The sequence below is a fragment of the Dendronephthya gigantea genome, unplaced genomic scaffold (genome assembly GCF_004324835.1).
Source record: "Dendronephthya gigantea isolate DGI-Jeju-01 unplaced genomic scaffold, DenGig_1.0 000079F, whole genome shotgun sequence".
NCBI classification, from domain to species: domain Eukaryota; kingdom Metazoa; phylum Cnidaria; class Anthozoa; order Malacalcyonacea; family Nephtheidae; genus Dendronephthya; species Dendronephthya gigantea.
Window position 1 is genome coordinate 502,904 of NW_021163089.1, and position 18,562 is coordinate 521,465.

General features: G+C 38.4%; 3 protein-coding genes across 5 annotated transcripts; all 3 read right to left on the reverse strand.

Moving 5' to 3' along the window:
* Positions 1-635: 635 nt before the first annotated feature.
* Positions 636-10,006, reverse strand: LOC114532448 (rab3 GTPase-activating protein non-catalytic subunit-like). Of its 2 annotated transcripts, XM_028553952.1 has the most exons (36): positions 9,789-10,006; positions 9,371-9,426; positions 9,168-9,300; positions 8,991-9,072; positions 8,852-8,899; positions 8,703-8,778; positions 8,413-8,614; positions 8,221-8,322; positions 7,916-8,153; positions 7,727-7,828; positions 7,510-7,649; positions 7,175-7,305; positions 6,927-6,985; positions 6,665-6,811; positions 6,429-6,508; positions 6,218-6,303; positions 6,052-6,142; positions 5,780-5,955; positions 5,387-5,657; positions 5,152-5,168; positions 4,988-5,068; positions 4,805-4,910; positions 4,542-4,705; positions 4,264-4,474; positions 4,000-4,185; positions 3,792-3,895; positions 3,632-3,698; positions 3,393-3,460; positions 3,270-3,305; positions 3,128-3,202; positions 2,981-3,057; positions 2,725-2,875; positions 2,468-2,551; positions 2,170-2,379; positions 1,904-2,065; positions 636-1,639 (listed from the first exon to the last, which is right to left on the reverse strand). In XM_028553952.1, the coding sequence occupies exons 1-36, from the start codon at positions 9,898-9,900 to the stop codon at positions 1,496-1,498; spliced, it is 4,275 nt and encodes a 1,424-aa protein (XP_028409753.1). In that variant the 5' UTR covers positions 9,901-10,006; the 3' UTR covers positions 636-1,495. The 2 variants fall into 2 exon arrangements, with proteins under 2 accessions (XP_028409753.1, XP_028409755.1); XM_028553954.1 differs by lacking the exons at positions 636-1,639; positions 1,904-2,065; positions 2,170-2,379; positions 2,468-2,551 and having other exon boundaries at positions 2,783-2,875; positions 2,981-3,032.
* Positions 10,007-10,230: 224 nt separating this feature from the next.
* Positions 10,231-12,959, reverse strand: LOC114532425 (WD repeat-containing protein 92-like). Its single transcript, XM_028553926.1, has 9 exons — positions 12,679-12,959; positions 11,886-11,986; positions 11,646-11,776; positions 11,469-11,570; positions 11,138-11,253; positions 10,935-11,069; positions 10,754-10,851; positions 10,550-10,682; positions 10,231-10,433 (listed from the first exon to the last, which is right to left on the reverse strand). Exons 1-9 carry the CDS (start codon positions 12,859-12,861, stop codon positions 10,359-10,361), a joined length of 1,074 nt encoding a protein of 357 aa, XP_028409727.1. The 5' UTR covers positions 12,862-12,959; the 3' UTR covers positions 10,231-10,358.
* A 70-nt stretch (positions 12,960-13,029) lies between these two features.
* Positions 13,030-18,547, reverse strand: LOC114532384 (splicing factor 3B subunit 2-like). Of its 2 annotated transcripts, none has more exons than XM_028553875.1 (23): positions 18,428-18,547; positions 18,261-18,310; positions 18,123-18,156; positions 16,750-18,047; positions 16,616-16,672; positions 16,382-16,498; positions 16,242-16,304; positions 16,062-16,136; positions 15,892-15,978; positions 15,688-15,762; positions 15,539-15,598; positions 15,410-15,460; positions 15,258-15,338; positions 15,053-15,114; positions 14,915-14,963; positions 14,756-14,845; positions 14,513-14,620; positions 14,211-14,396; positions 14,060-14,115; positions 13,717-13,948; positions 13,525-13,607; positions 13,316-13,403; positions 13,030-13,201 (listed from the first exon to the last, which is right to left on the reverse strand). In XM_028553875.1, the coding sequence occupies exons 1-23, from the start codon at positions 18,531-18,533 to the stop codon at positions 13,139-13,141; spliced, it is 3,171 nt and encodes a 1,056-aa protein (XP_028409676.1). In that variant the 5' UTR covers positions 18,534-18,547; the 3' UTR covers positions 13,030-13,138. The 2 variants fall into 2 exon arrangements, with proteins under 2 accessions (XP_028409676.1, XP_028409675.1); XM_028553874.1 differs by having other exon boundaries at positions 16,750-18,050.
* Positions 18,548-18,562: the final 15 nt, after the last annotated feature.

The window sequence follows — 18,562 nt, forward strand, 5'->3', positions numbered from 1 at the left end:
AGGACTTGAACATTACATCTTGGCACTTGGCAGACATGGAAAACCCCAGAACTTGGCACCAAATCCTTTGGAAATTCAGTTTCTACTTCGCTATAAACTATGCTTCATCCACATTGGTGCTTTATCTAACGGGGAATGCCCTCTATTCTCTACTGCTATTAATTTGCTATGTTTTTGTAGCAAAAATTAGAAGCGATTTTTTTCCACCAAATGCCAAAGGTCATCATCCTTGGACTCAATACAGCCTGGTCGAAGAATTAAAGAATATCGATATAAATAAAAGATCCTTTGTTATCGAACGTTTCGTCCAAATGGACCGTAAAAGAAACGAGAGGAAAAGAACTCTTTGTGACTCGGAACGCTGTGTCGTGTGTTTAGACGAGAAAGCTGAAATTCAAACACTTCCCTGCAGACATCGAGTGATTTGTGGTCTGTGTGCTTGGGAGACTTTCAAAATGTCTTTAAAGAAATCCGATTTGCACACGTGCGTTGTCTGCCGTTGTCAAATAAAGGACTTCAATGGCTCCCTGTTTCGAAATCTCCTTAATCTGACTTGGCAAGACGTCAGGACGATTTTGGATGAAACAAAAGCTACGCAAATACAGATTCATAAATAAATAAATAGACATGGTCATGTTGTAATATATTTGCACTTGCACGGATCATTTAGTAGCAAATCATATTGTTAATGATAAATTGGCAAGGACAGTCGGCAAGGGTTGCCTGGGGAACCTACTTCGACAATCTACTTCAATGTTAGGAACATATTAGCTGCAACATAACATAAGATATTTGCAAAGGAAAGCTAAGCTAATGAATTGCAAGCATACCAAGACATAGATGGCGTAGAACAGGAAGTATAGGAATTGATATAAATGTTTTTTCTATATATAAATTTCTCGACTCCCTAATTATTGGCTTATGATTACTTTGATGGGAACTTTGGAGAAGAATTGTCAGCACTTGATGCCAGTATATTGAAACCTTGTAAAGTATTCGCCGTTTAATTCACCGCAGTTTCAAAGTCGCCTAAGCTTTAAGCAAACTTTTTTATTTAAATCAAGGTTTATAGACCTCCTTTCAAAACAAACCACGTCTATTGTGCCGACGCACGTGCTTAGCATGTGGTCATTTCCTGGCGGAAACTGTGCACCGGGTTGATCAGCACGGAAGAGCGGTTTTGTCACGGTCCCAAAAGCCATCAAGACCTGTCGTCACAACACTAACTTTCCTGTTAGTTCACGATTGCTAAGATCAGACCGCTAATTCCTGTGGGTCTCTCAAACGTCTAAGAATTTGTCTTTGTCTTTGAATATCTCCAACCTCAAACCGCAAAACTGTTCATGTGTCATAATATAAGACTGTCTAGGTTCGGTGAACATTGGACCCAGATATTAGAATATTCCGGAAAAGGTAATTTCGCGTCCTCGAGATTTCTTCCACTTTACTGGAGCCAAAAATGTCGTAATACCTCTGATGAAATAGCGTGACTTACCTAGGACAAGCATTTCAATATCTCAATGAGATTAGTCACGATCTCATGTTCTTTAGGATTGTCTGATAATCCGTTAAGAATCGCTGACAGCAGTTCGCTCAGTCCTTGTAAAGATACGGCTTTCTTGCGAAGTTTGCCACGCTCCTGCAAGCAAGAAAAAGTTGTCAGCTCCACTTGCTCCGGCAGTTAGGTACAGACCAGCTTATTTGGCACAAACCAGCTGCTAACATTAGAATAGAGAGAGTGCAGTAATCTTGAAACTGGAAGTAAAATATTTATGTTTGTCTCGTGAAATCCTGGCGAGGACTTTGCTGGATGGCATAAGAAGAAGCACCAATAAACGCAGGGGTTTTTTATTGCATGGGAATCTAAAAATCGTGTAAAACATAGGTCATATATAGAACACACCTGTTTTCTTAACCATGTACTAACAGATACTGGTAATCCGGACAGTATTCTTGCTGTTTCACCAGGGTCTTTACATTCAAACAAATATTCAGCAAATCTTTGCCCAACGATACCCAAGACCTTTGAACTAAGATTCTTCTTTTCACGCACAGTGAGAAACGCCTAGGAGAAATATAATTTAGTACAATTACCATTATTACCATTACAAATATGTGCTGTCCAGACTCTCTGAGATCAGTGCTAGGAAGACAGACTAATATATTCACCTCTTGTGCTAACTTATGCAAACCAACAGCGCATAGTTCACACACGTAATTCTCTCTCAAAGGCTCAATATTTACGCCGACTTGTTCGGCAAGTTGATATATCACTGAGGACCAATCAGCTGCCGTCTCCCTCAGATTCTGATTGCTCATTGGTGGGGAGGTTTCGGTGGAAACCAATTGAACAAGAGCAAGTATAGTTTTGTTGAAATACTAGAAAGAAAGATGTTAAAAGAAGTGTTGGAAACTACTAGCCGCATGTTTGGCGAACACATCACATTAAAAGGCCTTTCGATATTACCGTCTCTCGATCTTCAAAAACTGCCGCTTCCGTCTCTGATATTTCGTACGAAGAACTCAACTTCTTAAAAACCATTTTCTTTTCCTAGACAGAAGAGAAAATAAATTACTGTTGTATGTAAATGAACTCCAATTCAATGCCTATTTGCAAAAGCATATTTTTAACTTAAGCTAAACAATTTTGTCTTTTTCTTAATCGCAAGCTTGACAAACTGTACTTTCGACGGTGTACTTCAAGATAATGCAATGGAGACGTACCTTGCTACTAAGAAGACACAGTGGCTTCACACTTTTCATGCCCAGTCCCATGATGAGCCACAATACAGACACGAACCAGTAATGAAGAGCGACTAATTCCTGGTTACTTCGAGCAATTGCTATCGCCTCTTGAAGGAAAGTCGATGGTAAACTATGAACGAGAGATGCAAGTTAAATAAACGAGGTGTATGTTGATGATACAAGAGATGAAGTCCAGGAAAGCAGTTATCAACCTCGCCCAATAATATTTACTTACACTTCTCCTGTTTGCCAATGATCTTCTACCTCAAATGTGATCTTCTGGTAATCTTGATCAAAATTTTCATCTGAAATCTGCGAAAATATTATGGAAAACAGTTCAACTCAAACTTAACAAAGCGCTCAAGCGATCAGGGCACCTCACCTCAGCTAAGAACTGCAGAATCGATCTGGTGAATTTCAAAAACTCTGTCAGCGTCGTGCAGCCCATTCGAACCGTCTGCAACGGAGAACGACGTAAGAGATGGCGGGAGAAGGTTTAGAGAAAAACACAAAGTTTCGATTACCTTGAGACAGAGTCGTTCTTTAGGGGCTTTTCCAACCTACAAATGAGATGAAAAATGAAGTCGAATCTACTCAAAAGGAGAATGTTCACCGAAATTAAAGAACAAAGTGCATTTTAAGCTTGCCTTTTCAGTCAAGGCGGTGAGCGCTGAGACAGAATCCTGAACCTTTCGCCACATGAAAACACATAATCCTACACAAAGATAATCAGAGATAATCACTAATCTGAACTAATCACTAATCTGAACTAATCCTAATCCTAATCCTCAGAGTTTTCATACATCATGGTGGAGTTGGATGCCAAGCATTTCCACAAACGCTACTGAGGATTTATCTTATCACTAATTCATGCATGGTTACCTACCATGTTGTAAACTCTGGTCATTAATACACGCCGCATGATTCAACGCTCTTTGTAAAACGTCAGGACGCTAAAAAAAGAAAGAACAGTTCAGGTCAACTAAAATACTTCTCAATATCGGATTAAATATATAATATACTGCTTGTAGTGTTAAACATTTTACCTCTTTGTCTGCCAACCACTGGTTTAGATATTCCTGAACGCAATGAGCCCACAATACATCTTGAGCCAAACTGTGGGGAAAGCGTTTTCGCAATTCGGGCAAACCTTAGAAAAAAAAGAGTTTTGTTCATCTGAAGAAGCTAAGAAATTATCAACGGATACAACAATACTGAAGCCTCATTTGAATTAATCTTCTGGAAAGCTTTTACCTTCTAACAATGGATCAGAGCTTGGTTCCTCGATTGTTTCTTCAGGTCGATCATCGTCGTTGGATGATTTTGAACGAGAAATTTTCCTCACCCGCCGCTGACCCAGACTATCTGGAGAAATATCATTCCTGGCCACACATTTTGCAACAATCTCTGGTATTCCTGACTGGCCACGATCTAGGATATCTGGGGGTAGTAAAGGATGGAGCAGTTTAAAACTCATGTTTCACATACAGAATATTGTAACACCACGTCTTTACTCACTCAATACGTTCACAGTTGAAAGAAGTTCCAGACATTTACTTAAGTCTCGATAATGTTCTTCCTGCTGGGAGTGGCTACCATTTTCTAACGATAAGCAAAACACAGCAACATTTAAGATATCTTCAAGCTGGTTGACAAGTAAGTTCCACCGTTCCATTTCCAGCGACACCGAGACCCAATCAGCGTTTTCCGTCTGATGGTCGCCGTCACTCTGTAATGAAAACAAGAACATTGATAACGCGAAACCTCGCATCTCATCTTTACAATCTACACGATACCTCAAGCTTCTTTGCAGCAACTTGCTTCTCCAAGACAACACTTCGACAGCAGACTGCTGCTGACAATGTTTGAAATGTAACTGCAGACTCAGCTAACTGATGACGTAACTTCTCCCACCATGCTGTGATTGGACAATGATCCTCATTTGCTCCGCTCTGAATGGCTGAAAAAAATGTACAACACAATCATTTATGGCAGCTAACTTAATTTGGATTAAAACAATACTCTTTCTCCTAACGGGGTATAGTTAAGCTTACTTTACCTTTCAATGAGCTCAGCGAGGAGATAAGATTGTGGAGCGAACACAGTCCAGAGAGATTCATCAAATCTGCCCTTTCTTGTGACAACCAATACGACATCAGCAGGTCCTAAACGCGACATGTAAAACGAGGCTTAAGGTTTGTCGACTTTCAAAATACGATCATGTAGTTTCAGATATAACTACCAATAAATCTGTAGGTAGAATACTCGAGCTATCAAGAATTAAACATAATTTCTCGACGGATAACGAGCCAGTGAACGCGTCCTGGGAAAGTAAAATAGATGATTACGAACAAAGATATCAAACTAGTGCAAAGGCTTTTGTAAATTGATGTATAAAAGACCTACGTCGTATAGAAAATCTCCTAAAAAAAAGGAAAAAATATGAGTTAGAATAAAGATTGAGTAGGAACGTGTTACATAAATTTATGTGTCGGAGACCTCCAAAGAATTACGAATGAAAAAACTTGGCAGGGAACAAGTGAAATTAGCAACCCAGACGAGATTAATAGAAAAAAAAGAGATTAACATTTCGCCCCAAACCACATCCTGAATACGTCAAACAAGTTTAGAGTAATCATACCAAACTTTGCGAGTGTTTCCGAAGATAAATTCTTCCTCACGCGAAGTGAGTGTTCATCTAAACTGGACGACGTTGTCGCATTTCCGTCTTTCTTTTTAGACACTGCCACCACTTCGAAACAACTTAAAAACTTTGTAATTGTCATTTCAGTCGAGCCATTTGATCTCTCCGTAGCATTCCGTGTCGTAGAAACAAGCTTCCAGTAGGATTCAAGGGATCTTAGCAGAACATTAGCCTCGGATGTTGACAGAGTGAAAGATGATACCAGCCACTAGTATACAAGGTTAGAAAACGTGAAAAATACTGGTCAGGTATTGGTCAACACTTTCAGAGAAAATTGGCATAAATTTGAGTCATTTTATGGTAAAATTTGGGTTCTAGTTTAGTGTTTACCTTGACTTTCTCTTCACCATCTTTGAAATCATTCGCACCTTCCTTGCTTCGGGTATTTTTCTTCTCTTGACACAAGCTCATAAAAGTGTTAATGATTTGACCTTGTACCTTTGTGAACTCAACCAAGGCCTGAATATCGCAATCATCCTCGTGTTCATGATCGTCACTCACGTTTGCTGCAAGCAGAAAAACAACAAGATAAATACATTCATTTGACAACACACGACATTTCAAAAATTGCGTGGAACACACAAGCCATGATTTCAACGTACGTTTTTTGGATATATTTTGGGATACAGATGAGACAGCTTTCTCTAGCAAACTAACGGGAAGCCCAACCGTTGACAGAACACACTGAAGACCCTAAATAATTTGACATGAAAGTGTATGAAGTAAACTTGATCCTGTTTTGCCTTGAAAACGAGCAGGACTCCTCACCTGTTGTAGTAATACAGGAACTTGGATAGAGGTCAGGATCTCCAATACTGTGGTTTGTATCTTCTCCAGAGCTCTGCCTTTTAAAACTGCAACAAAACAAATCATTCTGGTCAAATATTTGAATGCACTTTGCTTACAAGGTTAATAAAAGCCGCTTCTTAATGACCGCTGGAAATATGATGAAAATATTATCAAATCCAAGTTATCCAACCTTCCTGTTTGACATGATCTAAAGCGGCAGAAAGTTTCTTGAGAAGATGAAGATCTCTTACACGTCTGCTGTATTTGTCACTGAAAGGAAGAAAAGACAGGATTACACTTTCATTCACGAGTCAATATCTTCTGAAGTTCGTCGGAGTAAAGTCGTACTAAAGTAGACATACATTTAGAGATCGTTCCCAGAGAATAGAAGAGATTTTGTACAAATGATTTGGGTTTGGGATATACCTCAAGGCACAATGAAATGGGACTGTCAGAATTTTAAGATTCCCGCTTGCTTGAAGTAGTACACAACGTAGAGGATTGCCGCTGACATCATTGGACTGACTCATCACATGACTTAAGCCAAGTATATGATGACCAATGTACAAAAATCTACATTAGGTTAGAAACAAGATACATTTAGTTGAACAATAGAACCACCTAGTCAAATAAGAATGTCTCAATTATTTTATTCCACCTAACAACATTTTGTTACACTCATATGTACCTGCTATCCCGCCCAACATTGAATGCCGCTGCCCTTGGTCCAAACTCTGTTGTCCATACCTGAAATGGTAAGAATACAATAGTCAACCGGCTCACTATACAATGGATAAAGCTATCTATCTACTAGATGCTCTCACTATCCTCCAGCTGGTTATAGGCCCCAAGCTCCCCTCTCCTGGGGTATAGTATAATTGTATAAATGATGTGAAATGGTGCTGTTACCACTGGCCATAGCTGAATATAACCTACCTCAAGAATGCCTCTCCTTGGGGCGTAAATGATAAGAAATAATGCTGTGCGTCGTGATTTTGTAAGACCTGAGCTATCATCATGATGATCTTCCAGCACTGGTACCCACGCGCATTCTGCATCACGATATCCTGCGGGTTTAATATTTACAATCAATATTTATTTGGAACTAGTAGTGAGGTTCAGCTCAAAATACTCCTGCGTGGTGACACTAAATTAACCTTATTCCTTTAAGAGGAACTGTTTAGGAGCTTTGCAGTTTCTTAAAGGAAGAACAGTTTATTACTGCTAAGTTTCCCTCAGAAATAAACCATGCGTCAAAGTCTAGTATTTACCTTTCCAAGTTCGTAAAACAATCCCCTCCTTAACACTGATTAACATCACACGTCCAAATTCATCTGTGGTGGCTGCCAGTCTTCCATCAGGTGACAGTGTGATTGACATACCTTCCCGTCTTTGATCTGATATACTGAACCTGAATATATGAAATGGATCTCAATTACATGAAAAGATTTAACACATTCTGAACCAAAATTTCTTCCAAAATCTTACCTTAGAGGAAGCGATGTTCCTTTTTCCACCTTTGGTTTATTTTTAGAATCATCTTGGCTTTGTTTTGCATCAGGTTTGCTTCCAGTCCAACCAAACCAATCGCTATTATTATCAATTTAAGCATGAATGATTTTTGGAAGGAAAGAAAATAGGTTATGATTTACTACCAATTTCTCAATCAGCACCTACCTTGCAACTGATAACTTTGACAAGACAGCAGAAGTCAGCTTTGTTGCAACTTCAAAAGCAACTTCTGATATGAGCGGTGGTGTTACGCCTTCAAGAGCAGAATATACTCCAATAAAAGGATCAGTTCCAGATGTCATGAACTGTGACATTGCTGGTGGCGTAGATCGAATGCTCGTATCACAGCCACCCATGAATGAAGCAGTCTTGAGATGATCAAACAAACTTGAAGTCACCATGCCTAGAAAAAGCCAAGATTCCTAATATGCAGAAATCATCCACTAGTTTAAATAATAATATCTTCTTACCACAAGAGGCAATGTCTGTGATATTTCTTTGTCTTTTCAGGTTCCATTTCTTGTAAGCAAGAGGAGGTGGTTTAATGCTCTCCCCAGTTCCACTTGCCTGAGCTACGATACAATTTAGAAAAATTTTAGAAACCAGCAAATATGTATGTTGTCAGGGGAGATTGAGATAAAATTTGTTAAAGTAGACGTCACCTCTAGCTAGTTGGTTTCTACATCCTCTCAGAGACTGATACAAGCTGAAACCATCAAGTAAAACCAATGAAGCTGGATACAAAATTGCCAGTTCTTCAACTTGTTCGAAATCTGTGTGTGAGACGCCTGGTTGCCATGTTTGACATTTCAGTTTTATAACTGGATCTTCGTGTAGTAACTGATGCAGCAGTAGAGAGCCATCCTATTTAAATATCCTTATTTTAATAATCACACATGTTTTCTATAGTTCTGAATTGTTTACTATCCATATGGTATGAGTTCTATTTCACCTCTAAATAAAATCGAATATATCCGGAAGTAAAACCAGCCACAATACAGGTCCAGTCTGGAAATCCTTGAGAACTTCTAAAAAACATTGCATTAAATTAATTTTTTTAAGGCTCTCTAAAGAAAAAATATAAGCAATTGATTAACTTACTTATGCTGTGATGCTAGAGGTAAGCAGAGCAAGCTTGAAACACATTCCCTAAAACATATTATTGGGAAAATTGGAGAGCTTTGCAGCCAATAAAATATAATTTTTATGTCAAAAACTGGCAAAGCCTTGTAAGACATACCCCTCTTCCAATGCTAGCTGACCAGTCCAAGATATCTGAAATTTTGTTTTTGGTTCTGAAGTTGCTTGTCTGTCCCATTTGGCTAAAAAAATACAGTGCAAATTTATTTAATATCACTTGTTATAACTTATGAATGAGATACAATTATAATATGCCTTTGATTACAATCCTACGTACCTGTCAAAATAACCATTCTGTCTTCCCGACCAATGGCAATAAGGTCTTCACATGGTGAAACACCAATACAGCAATCTTGTAACCAATTGGTTTGAATATCTTTTTCTTCAATTTGCTTTTCATCTTCTTCTGACTGAAAGAATAAAGATTACAGCTTTCTTTTTGAAAATGCAATATTAGCAAGATCCTGGGTAGATACTAACCATGATATCATTAATCTCACTCTCCCAAGACCATTCTTCATCTCCACTTGTGGCATCTGGAAAAATAAATACCTGCTGATATAGATTATATTTCAACCTCTGCAATTAATGGTAGCCATAACATATTGTGAAGTCATTATTTCATACACAGCAGTCTGCTTCATGTGAGTATTTATAGGAACTTGCAAAATTATGCATTTGGGAGAGGGGAAGAGAGGAGAGAGGTAATGTGCATGGGTGCTATTTCCTAGGGAGGATTATGAAGATTGTATAAAGGTTTGTGCCCTTGGTATTCAGGTATATGGGTTTCAGAAGGACATGAAGTCACTCGCAATATCTACTTCAAGGTGTTATATCTAACGTATTTTTTATAAACAAACATAATCATACGAAATATGTGATAAATGAGTTCACAAACCTGACTGTACCCCAGGCCCGGGCGGATCATCCTCATTATTCGCTTGATATAAACACGAAATTACCCTTTCAACATTCTCAATGCAGGCAAAAACTGTCAACGTAGTGGACATTTTCCCCGTTACAAGGGAAGAAAGTCAAATAATTGAATACTTTCTAGTTTATTTCAACTTTTTATTTCACGAATTTCAACTCCATTTTCCATTTTTTCCATCTTATTTTTTTCCTAATGGGAGAGTCCGCTGCCTGGGTGACATGAAGGCACAGAAACACGTAAACACGGATAAAATACCCTACGATATTTAATCCCAGGAATACTATACCCGCTTGTTTTGTATACCAACCACTGATCTGTGAGTAAACTGGATAACGGAAGAAGATTAGAGACAGACAACACATCTATCAAATATTATTTTTAATATTTACTTCAATAAAAACCATAGTAATGTTCTTATTTTCTACTTTTTACATTTTATACAATTTTTTCACACCTAGCTTAATACACACACATCAATGTACATGTTTTGTCAACAATCTGTTTCTGTATCATCACCAACAAATGCAGTACCCGTCAAACTTTCTTTAATTTAGTGACAATTAAAACTCGAACAGTTTGATCAAATGATGTGCAAACAGCCAGCCCCTCCTAGATAAAAAAAACTGTCTTTAAATCAAAAGCAGATGACAAATATCAGTGACGAGGATCTTTCTCTATTGCAAAGTTTCCTCAAATAGCCATCAGCTAAAATTAGCTAGTTTTACCTTGTCCGGACACCAATCTAAAGACGATACCGGTTGCGTTGAAAGATTGACATTTTGTAAAAGGTCAACAGATCCAACAACGCCCATTTCCTGTCCTTCGCTATCCTTCATCACTCTCTTTGGAGGGTAGGAACTAAAGATAGAAACATGATCAACCCAGACCTGGTAAAAAAACAATGCAGGAATACATATTTGTATACATACTATTTCCAGAGGTTTAGAGATCCACTGCCACCACATGTCATAAAAACTTCACGATTTTGGGGTAGGTGGCGAACACACCAAATAGTTGAACTATGGGCCTAAAATAAGTTATGAAGAAGTAGAGATAAAAAAAGGGTAAGGAATTTATCTGCAAGCATCAAATAACATGCAGGTCCCAAACCTTTTCTGACAACATGGCAAAACCTTTGGTTGGATGTTGCGTTCTCATATCCCACAAGAAGAGCTTGGATTCCAATGTTGTTGCCACAAGCTTGTTCATCAAAATGTCTCTTCGATCAAACTGAATATCACATACCTTAGAAGTACATTAATGATCTTAGCAGTTATCCTGGTTGAACTGCCCTCTCATGCCCGAATACTTACCCCATTCTTAACATTTGTTTCCCAACGAAGTGACATGTTCTTCAAGTCAAATAATTTAATGTCACCATTATCATAACCAGCAACAACGGTTCTTTCATCAGCATTATATGCATTACCTGGGAAGAAATTGTAACTTTACATACGCACTCAAGCAATTTAGGGACAGATTCTACTTTTAAGCTCAGGGATAGGACTGACATTGCCATATATATGGACATGATTAAGGTTGGAATAGGGAATGGTTTTCTTTTTATCTTCAGTATAAAGATTATTACCATGTCTATCATTATTAATACCTTCCTGTAAGAAATGCTAAATTTATTCTACGTACCAAAAGCAACACACCAACAGTCTCTACGATCCTGACCGTCTGCAGGTTCCATGTTCGCGACAGGTTCATCTTTCTGCCTTGGATCCCAAACTTTTACTGCACCTTGTTAAATTAGAATTAAAAAATATTCAAGCGTTAATCACCATGATGATAAATGATCACCATGATGGATCTTACCATCTCTGCTTCCAGTCACCAGTTCTGGAGCACCTTCACCAATACCAACACCACCAACACCATTGATACAATTAATAATTTCCTTGTGAGCCTTCACAGAGTAAACTGGTAATTCTGTCTTTTCTAAATTCCTTTAAAGAAGAGAGATCAACCTAATGAAAATAGATTTTTTTTAAGAGTGCCAAGCATTAGTCGAATGATGTGGCTCCATCATTCCTCTGAGTATATGTTCATTGTTACCACATCATTAGTTTTCCTTCAAAGTCGCCGGTGGCCAGATGCCTCTGTTGCAAGCTGCTTCCTCCGAATGTGCCACACTTGAACGAGGCCTTCTTCTCCACCTTTCAACAGAAGGACATACATTATAATTATACATTAAGACTAGGAATTTCTATGGTGATTGACAGTATTAACAGGTCATTTGTGAATACGTAGCAAGATCATAATTCACCAGCATCATAAATGAAATTTGTACTGCATAATAAAGAAAGTCTGGATAGCACCCTGGTACAGTTGTACAATTAGGCCAGGGTGCATTCGGTGTATATCACACGCCGAAGATACGCCAAAGCAATCTCGACATTACGCCAACTTCCCACCCTGGGCCATACTTACGACAATTACCCACTCCAGGACGTTACGCCGATCGCAGACTCGCCAGGACGTTCGACTCGTGAGTCAAAAAATGCTACACGTTTAGAGGACCATTTTTAAGAAGTTAAATGCCTTTGTTGTCGTTAAAATACTTAAATGCATGCAGTTGAAGTCGGTGTGTATGTGGACCTTTGAATTACAAAGTTTGGTGTGTTTATCCGGTATTTATGCGCCGACAAGTTAAAAACAGTGTACGCCACTACGCCAAGGAAAGTTTATTTTACGCCAGTACGCCAAGGATACCCTAACTCTACGCCGAAGATATTCCGATTTGTCTACACCGAATGCACCCTGGCAATTAGGTAGCAACCGTAGCATTTAGTACATAAACCCGTGATAAAAATATTACAATATACAGGGCCTAAAACAACCCACTCACGTCTGTTAATAAGTTCGCAGTGCCACGAGACACTTCATAAATCTGCATTGCACCAGTTCCTTTGGGATGAGAACCAAGCACAACAAATCTTGCACTACAGGGTATCCACTTCGCATCATAGGCAGTGTAATTTAACACTTTCTGTACATGCACGATAACCTGAGGTTTTTCCAGCTTGTCCATTGCAAAAAACAAAGTTCGTTTTGCGGTAAAACTAGGCAAGTTACTCGTGAAAACTCTAACCAAAGGTTCCAAACGAAAATTGCAAATCGTCCGCCATCTTGAGTTTGTTTCATGCAAATTATTATAATTTATTTAGTGATGGGAAACACTGAGCTATACTATTTCTGGATGGAGATTATTTATTCAAATCTTAAAATAACTATCAAATGTTAAAAGCGTTGCATGATAATAAAAAACTGATAATAACGAGATATAGACAGAAAATTTTATGTGAAGTTCAAAACTTGAATTCTTTGTATTTCTTGGCAGCCTTTCCGCTTTCTGTTGTCTTTTTGCGTTTCTAAAAAAGGAACGAACTATAATTCAACCACCTTTGAACGAAAGCGACTTTTAAGCGAGAAAACACGACTGTTTTGTACAATCAATTCATTTCTCTTAAAGGGTCTTGTTTTACCTTTTGCTGTCTGGCGGCGTGTTCAGCAACCATGTCACTGAAGTCTTCTTTTTGTGTGTTTTGTTGCTCTCGTAGTTGTTCATCGTATCTGAAAAATGGAGGAATTTAGTATCTCAAATGAGCATTGTTTAAAATCATACAATTTCCCAATTATTGGTTGAAATCAAAGACAGTTTATTGAAACTTTTATCCACAAATCTGTCAATTACCTGGCTTGCATGGCTGCTGGGTCCAGCTCCAGTTCACTGGGATCCAATGCGACTTCAACACCTTCTGATAAACCTCCGGGCGCCTGAAATCACAAATCAACCTTTTTTACCGGTGCTTTCCGATGAAGAAAGTGTTCATAAGATGACTTTTTTGGGTCACAAAATCTCAGCTAACACGTGGCATTCACCAACCTTTCTCGCTCCAGTTGGCACAGCTGCAGAAGCGAGATCATAGACATGTGAAGTGCCCATCATCATTCCTCCAACACCAGCTCTCTTCTCAGGTAAAACTGTAAACAGCGTTGGTTGTTCGCTACCGCTCTCCATGGAGTCTTCGATGTTCTTTCTCTTTCTTAGTTCAATCATGTCAGGCGTCTCCATTCCAGCTGGGATTGAAGTTAAACCACTGGGCGTCACCAAACCGCTTTAAATACAAGATTTTATACAATAGCAATGAATCCATGATTAATTTCCTTTTGTATATCTCAACTCTAATGTTTTGTGAGAAGCCATACAGGTGATGTAGCGAACTTACGTTTCGGCTGGTGTGACAAGTCCGGATTGATCTGGTGCCTCTTCTTCTGATTCCTCCTGAACGACAGACAACGAAAACATTGAGATTTCTTCTTGTAATCACGGGGTCATAAACGAGGTCATCACTGTTTAAAACTAATGTAAAAACTGACCTCGGATTCTTCGGATTCTTCCGACTCAGATTCGAGTTCTCCCCAAAGATTGGAGTCGATTTGTTCATCATCGATAATATTTGCATCTGTTTGTTGCACGCCAAAGACATCTCCGTACAATGGTCGACCATGTTCGTCCACAGGAGGCTTTCCCCACCCCCCGGCGTGATACCCGAATGAAGCACCCTAAGAAAGAGAAAACAACGCCTTATCACTCACTCCTGTACATAAATTGCCAATGAAAATCACACAAACTAAAGACAAAAGTGAGCCACTGCCGATACCATGATCTAGATCACTACCTCGGGTATTGGTGCGTTTAGTCCCGGTATTTTCAAGTTAGGATAGGACGGGGGTGGACCATATCTTTGCATCGCAATCAACCAGGGGGGTGGAACCAAGTTACTGCCCTGCAAGGAAGAAATTGAACTGTCGAGATTCGAGAATTATAATTGGAGAAATGCTACGGAAACGATATCCAGTATATCAATCAGTCACAATATAAATTAATTTGAACAATGATAAACCATTATTGTTGCCCTTACCTGGCCTGTTGGCATACCAAGCGCTGTTCTGAGATCTTCGGAAAGATCGCCAGGTTTCTTTTCTTTTAGTTTTGTTTCAAACTCTTTCCCCTAAACAATTGCGGAGAAAACGAATCAACAATCTGAAATTAAAATGTCAATATACGGTGTTTTCCATACCTCGTAATAAAGATCCCCGTGGATGGACATTTTTGGTTTTGTTTGCCACCTTGATGAGAGAGAGAATTAGCCATCAGATTGATCCATGGTCTACCAGAGTGCGACTATATAAACCTCACACAAATCATTCAAACTTACTTGAAAAACGCATCGTGAAGCTTCTGATAATCGATGTCAATTTTCCCCATTTTTGGTCGAATCTAAAAGAGAGAATTAATAATGCCTAAGTTGATAATTTATATCAATCACACATTGTTGTGTAAACAGAACACAAACTATTTAAAGCAGCTACAAGTATTGTTATCTCTGCAAGATATAGTATGCATGATATCTCAGTAATTACCTTTTCTCTCATTTTAGCTTTCATATTTTTTGCATCTTCCTTTTCCTGTAATGCTTCTCTCATTTCCATGATTCCAGTTTTCTGAATAACAAAAAAAAATGTTGGGAACAACTGCACGGTTTGAAAGACAATGAACTGTTGGAGGTACATACCTGAATGAACTCTGGTAATTGGAATGGTGGCTTAATTATTCCTCGTTTACCCTAAAATAAGATCCTCTTTAGTCAAAAGTTTTTGAAAACTAAAATAACCAGAGATGAGTAGTGGTGATTCAATGAAACCTGTAGGAATTTTCTTTTAAAACACCAATGTCTTGGAACTGGAACAGTATTCCTACATGCCTGTTAAACAGATTAAAAATACCACATTTATTATTCAATAATTCTCATGATATGAACTTATTTACCAAGAATGGTAATTCCTGACTTACTTTGAGATAAACAAGTAGTTTAGGATCTGGAGCAGTTACATCATGCATTTCAACCACGTCAGGTCTATGCACGGTCTAAAACAATGAAAAATAAAAGCAGATGAAAACCAGGAACAATTTCTTGGGTTCTTTATTTTATGTACAATGAAAATGCATGATGGGTTGTGATGAAAAATTAAGACTAAATACTTCTCTTTTATTTACCTGTTTTAGCTCTGCAACACTCATTCTATTTTTCAACTTTAATTTCTTTTTTGAAAGTTTCTCCACTTTCTCCCCTGGTTTCTCATCCTGAAAAATGAAATACAGCTCAGCATGATCCTTGCCAATGAATACGGGAAATAATCAAAAAGTAATGGTGGATTCAAGGTCACCTTCTTTTGCGTTTCTTCTTCCTCGCTATCTGTATCCATGTCATTGTCTTCATCATCCTTTTTTGAACCATCTGTCTATAATTTGAGCAGATACAGAGATAAAGCTTAGAGAAAGGCCTATTACTTTCATACCATTAAAATGCAGATATGAAAGAATGAAAACCAGCAGAGATATCTTACTGTTTGGTCTTCTGTTTTGTCTTTGGATTCATCCTTTTTTGCAGCTTCTGGTTTTTCACTCAACTAAAATTTTTCAGCAACACAAACGTCTTGAGTTGAATTGCTCAACTCCTGCAATGATTCTGTCCACAGAAACTTACCTTGAATGTCTCAAAGATTGATGCAAATTGTGCATACACTGGATCTTTGAAATCTAAAGTCTCTGCTACATATTCCACTTCAACACCTTCATCATCTGGTAGAGCTTCATCTTGAACCTATGAACAAGTAATACATACTCATGTCAGGAACATTGCAATGTTCAAACCAAAGGACAGAACAAATATTTTTTTACCATACACAGAAGACGTAAATGATTGGAAACTAGAGCTTACTTTAGGCTGTTCATTTGTTCGCTTCTTTCTCTTTTTCTTCTTCTTCTTCTTTTTTTCCTGACCATAGCAGTAAATCAAAGTTTTTAATTTTTTTAATTATGATTGAGAACTTCAATTTTTAACAATGTAATTACCTGGCGTGATTCTGTTGCTGGGGTTCCTTCTTGTTCATAATGATCCACATCATATCCAGAATCATCCTCCCTTGTTCCAACTTGATTCTCTTCGTTCAATCGTTTTTCTCTCATCTCCACCACGCTTCGAGCTTTAGCCTTTGCTTCCGCAAGAGGATCCACCGTATCATCTTCTTGTGAATTCACTATTGCAGGTGTATCAATCACCAATGTTTTATCCTGTGGTACACGTCCTTGAGGAGTAGGTTCTTTAGAAAGTTCTGTTTCGTGAGCAGAGGGGTCATGAGCCAGGTGAGAAGGGAGATGGAGTTGAGAGGGTTCTTCATGTGGTGGTAAGGTAGGTAGTGGCTGTTCAAGGGATGGTAACTCTTTTGAAAACTCAGATGATGGACTCAGCGCTTGTTCTACATCTTCTGGGGCACTGGTTACTGGTTCTTTGATCATCCACCCAGATTGAAGACCACTCTGGATTGAATGATGGGACACATTTTCCTCAGTATTTTTAGTTCCCACCTCTTCGACAGAAATCCTAATTTCTTGAGGATGGGTAAGTCCTTCATGCAAAGAAGTAATATCTGACTGATCCGGTTCATGATCATCCAATGCTGATACAACACTCTGAAATTGCTGTGCTTTGAAAGCATCCTCTGTTTGGTTATTTGCTCCAATATCTGACTCTCTGGACGCCTTGTGTTCTTCCTGGTCAGCCATGATTTCAATTTCTGGCTTGAATATTGCGGACGTTTCACAAGGTATTTGAGCTTCCAGTACCAGTTCTTGGTTACCTTCCTCTATTTCTTTGAAATCAATCTGTTTTGCTCCAAGTTCTTCCTTACTTTCATCAGGTTTAGCCTCAATGCCTTCTTCATCTGCCTGAGCATAAACATCCTTATCAGCCTCAACTTCAACTCCTATTTCTTCTGGTATCTCAGCTGCTTTAACTTCCTGCTGAATTTCCTCAGCTTTTGTTTCATCGTTTCCTTCAGCATCATCTTTACCAGTTACATCAACCTGCATGACAGCTTGCTGCATCTGACTATCCACATCAATAATGTTCTCACTAGTTTTAACAGCCGGTTCAACTAAAGCTTCTGTTCCAATTATTGGAACATCACCTACTTTCTTCTCAAGAGCTTCCTGGCCAACAGCATGACTTGCAATTGTTGAGATCTGTCCAGGAGCAATGTCGGTGGCAATATTTTGTGCGGTCTGTTTATCTCCTTCTATTTTAACAACCCCTGTTACCCCTGATTGTTCCCCCTGATCTACACTACCACCATCATCGACTTCTGTAGATTCTACTTTAAATACAAAGAAAAAAATGTGAGGTATTGAACATTTCTTTTTAAAAACCTTCAAGGTTTTTTACCAACCTTCGTCTTTAGCTTGTAATTTCGCCTGCAACGCCTAAAATTAAAAAAAGCAGTATAATTTTAATTTTCTATTTAATAATTCGCTTAGGAAATACTTCACAGTGAAAATATTAAAGAAATAAATTGATAATAGCTTACTCTAGATTCCAAAAAGGATGCTAATCTTGCAACTAAATCAGCTTTCAGTCCTATAAAAACATTTTTTCAGTGACAGTCAATTTATATTCGAAGTGCTGCCAACTCTACCCGAATAGACTGTAATTACATGTACCAAAACATGAAAATGATTTCATTATAATACATACCTGAGACAGGCAGACCGAGACTAGATAATCGTGCTTTTAAATCGGCTACTTTTAGCTTTTTAATTTCAGCAAAGGTCAAGTTTTGAAACTCATATTGATCCGCCATATTGCCAACGCCAAGACAACGTGTTAGTG

What these genes read in the sequence shown, in the direction of transcription:
- LOC114532425 (XM_028553926.1), bottom strand. Translation starts at nt 12,861, where the DNA reads ATGGACAAGCTGGAAAAACCTCAGGTTATCGTGCATGTACAGAAAGTG. An exon ending in CTGCGAACTTATTAACAGAC is followed by an intron (nt 11,987 to 12,678) that starts GTGAGTGGGTTG and finishes TTCTGTTGAAAG; the next exon opens with GTGGAGAAGAAGGCCTCGTT. An exon ending in TAGATTGGTGTCCGGACAAG is followed by an intron (nt 10,434 to 10,549) that starts GTAAAACTAGCT and finishes TTTTTTATCTAG; the next exon opens with GAGGGGCTGGCTGTTTGCAC.
- LOC114532384 (XM_028553874.1), bottom strand. Translation starts at nt 18,533, where the DNA reads ATGGCGGATCAATATGAGTTTCAAAACTTGACCTTTGCTGAAATTAAA. An exon ending in ACAAAACAGAAGACCAAACA is followed by an intron (nt 16,137 to 16,241) that starts GTAAGATATCTC and finishes CTCAAATTATAG; the next exon opens with ACAGATGGTTCAAAAAAGGA. An exon ending in AAGAAGAAACGCAAAAGAAG is followed by an intron (nt 15,979 to 16,061) that starts GTGACCTTGAAT and finishes TTCATTTTTCAG; the next exon opens with GATGAGAAACCAGGGGAGAA.
- LOC114532448 (XM_028553952.1), bottom strand. Translation starts at nt 9,900, where the DNA reads ATGTCCACTACGTTGACAGTTTTTGCCTGCATTGAGAATGTTGAAAGG. An exon ending in AGATCATGTCAAACAGGAAG is followed by an intron (nt 6,304 to 6,428) that starts GTTGGATAACTT and finishes GTTTTGTTGCAG; the next exon opens with TTTTAAAAGGCAGAGCTCTG. An exon ending in AAGAACGACTCTGTCTCAAG is followed by an intron (nt 3,203 to 3,269) that starts GTAATCGAAACT and finishes TCTCCGTTGCAG; the next exon opens with ACGGTTCGAATGGGCTGCAC.